A 6831-nucleotide genomic window follows, 5' to 3' on the forward strand; every position below is an offset into this window, starting at 1 on the left:
ACTCTGATTTTTTCGCTTTTCTTTCCAATTGTACCATCGGACAGCCCGCAAAATATCTTGATGTTGTCGCTCAGTCTTGCTTGGTTTGCCTCTTCCTCTGTTTCCTATCACCATCCCTGTCAGCAAATTTTTCTCAATACTTTACTTCCTCATCACATGACCAATAAACTTTAATTTCCTTATGGTCATTATGTCCAACAGCCGATATTTTCAATTTTATTTTTTATCAGTATCAATCATTAGTTTTCTTCTCTGTCCAGTTAATACGTAGTTATATATATATATATATATATATATATATATATATATATATATATATATTATTGTGTGTGTGTGTGTGTGCTGGTGTGTATGTGTATGTGTATGGGGTGTGTGTGTGTGTGTGTGTGTAGTGTGTGGTGCTGTGTGTGCTGTATGTGTGTGGTGTATAGGGTGTTGTGTGTGTGTGTGGGGTGTGTGTGTGTGTGTGTGTTTGTGTGCGTGTGTGTGTGTGGTCGTGTGTGTGTGTGTGGTGCGGTGTGTTGTGGATGCGTATATGTATGTGTTTCTTACATAGTTGTTTTCAATACAGGAGAATGGCTGAGGACTCAGCTGATCCCGCTGCTATACTTAAAGACTGATTAACTTTTAAAACTGAATGTACATTTTTGGCAAATATTTGAAGTTGTTCCACATTTCAGGTTTATTCGGAATCTGAACTATTTCAACATCTCTTACTCACCTCTTTGCTCTCAATTTTTTTACTGCGTCATCTCGTCCTTCGTGTGTCAGTATTATAAAGTCATCTTTGTTAATTGTACTCTCCATGTACATCTGGTTATTCAACTCAACCACTGTTTCGCGTTCTACGTAACAATACTAAAGGCTTCTCAAAGAACAGGTCGTTTCTTATTAAGTCTTTCGCTCATTTTACTTTTTACTTTTCCCATTTTTTTCTACAGCATTACGTGTCACCTTTGGTCATATTTTCTCTTATCCATAATTTCATTGTCGTTTGGGCTCATTTATGAATGTCATTTTTTAAAGAGTTTCTTTCCCTGTTGAAATATTCCGATCCTATGACCCCGATATTCTGCTCTGAGAATCCGCAATTGGTGGCCTTGAGAAATTGACCCGATTTCTTCTCTTCGTTGTATGTTTGGTTTTTCATGTGCCAATAATATATATATACAATTATATATATATATATATAATAGATATATATATATATATAATATATATTATCTATAGATAGCTAGATAAGATATGAACAGATAGCTAGATATGTATACATGATTATATAATATATATATATATATATATATATGGACACTAAACATATATATATATATGTGTAGATATAGTATATATAGAGAATAGATATATATATAGTAGAATGCAGAATGTCATAGACATATCATAGATAATACATATATATATAGAATATATATAGGAGTATATATATATATAGATAGTATAGCAGAAGATATATATATCATCGATAGCAGCTATAGATATATATAGCTATATGAGATAATAGATAATATATATATATATATATATATCGATATAGACATATATATAGTATATAGATATGATTAATATATAACAATATTAATATATCAGAGAGAATGACATGATAATGATGATAGATATAGATATATATATAGATATATAGATATATAGATATATATATGATATTAGATGAGGAGAGAGAGAGGTAGATATATATAATATATTATCTATATATATATATATACATAATCATGATATATATATGATATATGATAGATATATATAGAATATATGATAGAGATATAGATATAAGTGTGTGGATGATCTAGAGATATATGATAGAGATATATATAGAGATAGATAGATAGAATTATAGATTATATATATATATAATATATATATAGAATATATAGAGATATATAGAGTATACAGTATAGATATGAATAGACCTAGAGATGATATATATTGATATATATAAAATATATATATATATAATATATATATATATATATAACTAGAGATCCTATAGAATATAATAGATAGAGAATATATGATATATAATGCCATAATATATAATATATAGAGAGATATAGAGATAGATATATAGATAATATCAGATATCTATAGTGTATATATATATATATAGAGAAGACATAGATATGAGTATGCATGATGACATTATATGATAGAGATATATATATATATAGATTATCATATATATATATTATAGATATCAGATAGATATATATATCATGAGAGATGAGAATGGGATAGATATATATATATAATATATATATATTATATACAATTATTACATATATATACGTATATATATATGATATATATATATAATTATATATATATCATATATATTATAATATCTATAATATCTATAGAATATCATATATATAATATATATATTATATCATATATATACATAACCTATAAGATATATAATATATACATATATATATATATATAGGATATATATATATATCATAATTTATATATATATCTCTCCTCTCTCCTCTCTCTCTCCTATCATCCTCCTTCGCTCTCTCTATACTTATATATATATATATATATTAATATATATCAAATATATATATGTCATATATATATATATATAATTAATATATAATCACTAATATATATCATATATATATATATATATTATATATATATAATTATATAATATAACCCATCTATATCTATCTATCTATCTATCATCTATCTCTCTATATATATATATATATATATCACACACACACACCAACACATATCATATTATATATTATATATATATATATATATATATATATATATATATATATATATATATACACACACATATGCATGTATGTATGTACATATACATACATACATATATATGTATATATATACATATGTATATGTATATGTATATATATATACATATAAATGTGTATATATATGTACTCATATATATATGTATATGGATATATGTCGTAGGGAAAAGATCATGTCGATGGTTGATCTCTAAACCCACATTGTGCCTCGGGGAATACGCGCTCTGCGAGCAACTGCAGTCGTTGACGACTACACGGCGGCGAAGGCCCCTTCCAACAATGCTGAGAGGGAATTCCACGGTAGTTGTTACAGGCGCTGAGGTGCACTTGTTTCTTGTATAGAGTAGTGGACATGCTTGGCGTTGCGCATCTCTGGAGCACTGTCCTTCTCCCAGCACTGCAGCAGCCGTGGTGCAGATAGTGAGGAGAGCAGTCTTCTTCCCACCTTGATGACTTAGGTGGGAGGTTGGCGATCTTTTCCAGGGAGGCTTGCCGCAGGCTAGGGAGTCGATGGCCTTGCACCTCAGTTCATCTACAGAGGGTGGAGCGTTCTAGCTCCTCAGACAGGCAGGCTGGAGGTTTGTATTGCAGCGCGGCTGTGACCACCCTTTCTTGAGTAGAGCTCCTGATAGTGTTCAGCCCACCTCTCCATCTGCCTGCTGCGGTCTGTTATGATGTCTCCAGCAGTTGATTTCAGGTGCGCGATCTTGTTTATGCTTGAGCCAAAGACCTTCTTCATGCCTTCGTACATGCCACGAATGTTGCCGCAGTCAGCAGAGAACTGGATACTCTCACAAAGGTTGAGCCAGTAGTCATTTACGCAGCGCCGAGCGATCCGTTGGGCGTCGTTTCTGGCCTTCCTATGTGCAGCGAGTGACTTCAGGGAAGGCTCCGTCTTGTGGTTAATGAGGGCTGCTCTCTTGCTGGCTCTAGTTCAGCAATGCCGGCTTCAAACCAATCTGGGTTCTGCCTCTCTCTCTTGCCGGAAATTGTCCACATTGCAGAGTTGTAAGATGAAATCCCGGATGTTCTACTCCACTTTTTCAGCGTTGTCATTAAGGCAGTTTTTGAGGGCATCCTCGATGGAGTTGGCAAAGCGCTCACACAGGTCTGGGATTGCTGTCTTGCTGGTGTTAATACGGGGGTGAACTTTCTGCTTGTATTGGTGGATCCGCTTGTGTTGGAGATGGACTTTACTGCCATGGAGTGGTCAGTGTCACAGTCAGCACTGTGATAGCTGCGTGTGGTGAGAACGCAGTTCAGTGAAGGTCTCCGAATGATGACAAGATCTAGCTGGTGCCAGTGGCGAGATCTGGGATGCCGCCAGGGTACTCGGCGATGCGGCTTGGTGGCAAAGAATGTGTTGGTTATGCATAGGTCAAGAAGCCTCTGACCATTCTCGTTCATCTTGCCAATGCCAAAGTGACCGATACAGCTGGGCCAGGAATCATGGTCAATACCCACTCGGGCACTGAGCAGGTATAGTTGTTCTATGGCAGGGAAGTCTCTGATGGTGGTGTCAAGCTCCTCATAGAATTGGTCCTTGATCTCAGCTGAGGAGCAGAGTGTGGGAGCGTAGATGTTCAGGATGTTCACTGGGCCTGAGAAGGTTGACAGGCAGAGAGACAGGATGTGAGCGGTACCATGGATGGTGATTCTACAGTGGACAACAGAGAATTCTTCACTGCAAATCCAACACCATGCACTCTTGGTTCTTCGGGTTTCTAGCTCTGCCAGAAAAATGCATAATTCTGTTCTCTGAGGCTGCTGTTTGATGCAAGTCTGGTTTCCTGCAGTGCAGCAACGTCAATGTTCAGCCTTGTGAGCTCGCGGTCGATGATGGCTGTTTTTCTTGAGTCATTGACCTGTTGTAGGTCGTTGGAGAGGCCGGGTCACATTGTCCTGACATTCCAACTTGCTAATCACAAGATTGGAGGTCTTCTTTTTCGTCTGTCTGGTGCGGGGTTTGCAGTCTGCTTGTCAGTCTTTTTCCTAGCTCCAAGCACCCATTGAAGCAATCCCCCCTTTACCTTAACTAATACGGCATGACATGTGGCTGGGTCTAGCACACTTACTGGCTGGGACTCGCCCAGCTTAAGGCAGGGCAAGTAGCTGACAGTGGGGCTGCAATGGTCCCTCCACATCAGGACAACCCATAGCAACTGGTACCTACGGCAATCGGTCCTAGCTTATAACTCATAACTACTGTCTCCGTGTTGTTTTAGACGCTGTGGACAGCGGCACTGGAGTGACCTCCAGGGCGCAGGCTTGGGCAAAGTGTATGGGGATCCTGCGGGTGCCAGTTCATCAGAATACCCCTCTCGGCCTCGTGGTGTTGTCAAAGGAGAGCAGAGCAATACATTTGGCACCAGATTGGCTGCAGGAGTGCCGGAAGGGAGTTAGGTGACATCCAACCGCCTTAGGGTTGTTAATTACTGGTATAGCTTATATTAAAATAAAATATTTTTTCATCTTCTGCTACACAGATTTCGTAATTTATGATTTCTCATGCTTTGAGCTTCTTATTTTAAGTCGCAATCTGCTAATTTTCATATTATAAATGCCCATATGTTGCCTTCCCATACATCCTCTAATACTATTATACATTAATTCTATAATCTTATCTTCCCTTTCTGTGAAGGATTCATGATGGACAAATTGTAAATAAACACAGATAGGTTAAAACAAGAAAACATCAAAGTTCGGTAATGGCTATTCAGGGAAAAACAGAGTGAAATGGGCCTTTGGTACATTAATGCCTTCTGGTTTACGCCCTTGTTATATTCTTCCTCTCAATCAATCTTGAGGGTTTTGTTATCTATCCCAGTTTCTAATAAACAAACCTAGATACCATGTTTTGTGAAAATAAATATATATAATTTTTTCATTTCCACTTTATTTATAGAAAATAACATGAAAATCTGTGTTTAAACAAAGATGATTGGAAAAAGTAATCAACTGAAGGAATTCATTCTAACCTAACAAATAGGCCCACCCAGAAGAAAAATACTGACACATTTTTTTCTGCTTTTTTGTTATGGCAAATTACATACATAATACAACACCACACACAACACACCCACACACAACACACATAATATATATATATATATATATATATATATATATATCATATAGTATCATATATTCATATATTACATATATATATATATATATCTATAGAGATATTATATAATATATCATATATATATATATATATATATAATATATATTAGATATATATATATATAGATATTATATTAATCAAAGATTCAACATTATGTAGATTATTACTATTCATTATATGGTAACCTATCTAAGCAAAAATTGTAAGACAGAGAAAGAAAGAAAGAGAGAGGAGAGAGAGAGAGAGAGAGAGAGAGAGAGAGAGAGAGAGAGAGAGAGAGAGAGTGAGAAGAGACTGAGAGAGAGAGAGAGATCAGAGAGAGAGGAAGCGAGGAGAGGAATGAGAGAAAGAGAGAGAGAGAGAGAAGCAAAAAAAATTATCACCATAAACTGCAAGCTTCACTATTTTGGGGTAAACAATACTTCACACACTATATATATATATCAACACTAGCCTTCAAAAACAAATACAATCTAATATAAGCAAAATTATCTGCTGCAGAGCCTAAGAGTTGCTGAGCATTACAGGTATCTTCTGCAAAATGCTCACATAGCAAAAGATGAATGATAATCAGTCAACGAAGATGTGTATTTCCGAAAACATCTTGCTCTTTTTCAACAAACTGAATGCCTTCTCTTGCTATAATAATTGGATAATGATAAAGAATACATCCACATTTTCACAGCCAAAATATATGAATCTATTTCTTAGAGATAAACTTCCAAGATACCAAATAAGGCATTCTATGATTCTTCATTATTCTTAGTCAGGAAGTTATAGTCACTATATACATCTTTAGTGATCTTGGCGTATGTATATTGCGTTAGATAAAAGATTATTTCAAACTGTTTGGGATAATTATCATTTAATAAAAACAGGCCC

The 6831-nt window shown here is 35.0% G+C and overlaps 2 protein-coding genes across 2 annotated transcripts in view; both read right to left on the reverse strand.

The window, feature by feature from the left end:
* Window positions 1–2993: 2993 nt before the first annotated feature.
* Window positions 2994–4966, reverse strand: LOC119573911 (craniofacial development protein 2-like). The gene is made up of 5 exons (XM_037921016.1): window positions 4853–4966; window positions 4557–4687; window positions 3862–4506; window positions 3467–3751; window positions 2994–3321 (listed from the first exon to the last, which is right to left on the reverse strand). The coding sequence occupies exons 1-5, from the start codon at window positions 4964–4966 to the stop codon at window positions 2994–2996; spliced, it is 1503 nt and encodes a 500-aa protein (XP_037776944.1).
* Window positions 4967–6822: 1856 nt separating this feature from the next.
* Window positions 6823–6831, reverse strand: part of LOC119574337 (protein ABHD14A-like) — a 52741-nt gene continuing 52732 nt past the window's right edge. The window contains 1 exon segment of the mRNA XM_037921533.1: window positions 6823–6831. This exon segment is cut by the window's right edge and continues 383 nt beyond it. The gene's annotated coding sequence lies outside the window, so the exon portion shown is untranslated.

This window comes from Penaeus monodon, chromosome 6, assembly GCF_015228065.2.
Source record: "Penaeus monodon isolate SGIC_2016 chromosome 6, NSTDA_Pmon_1, whole genome shotgun sequence".
NCBI classification, from domain to species: Eukaryota; Metazoa; Arthropoda; class Malacostraca; order Decapoda; family Penaeidae; genus Penaeus; species Penaeus monodon.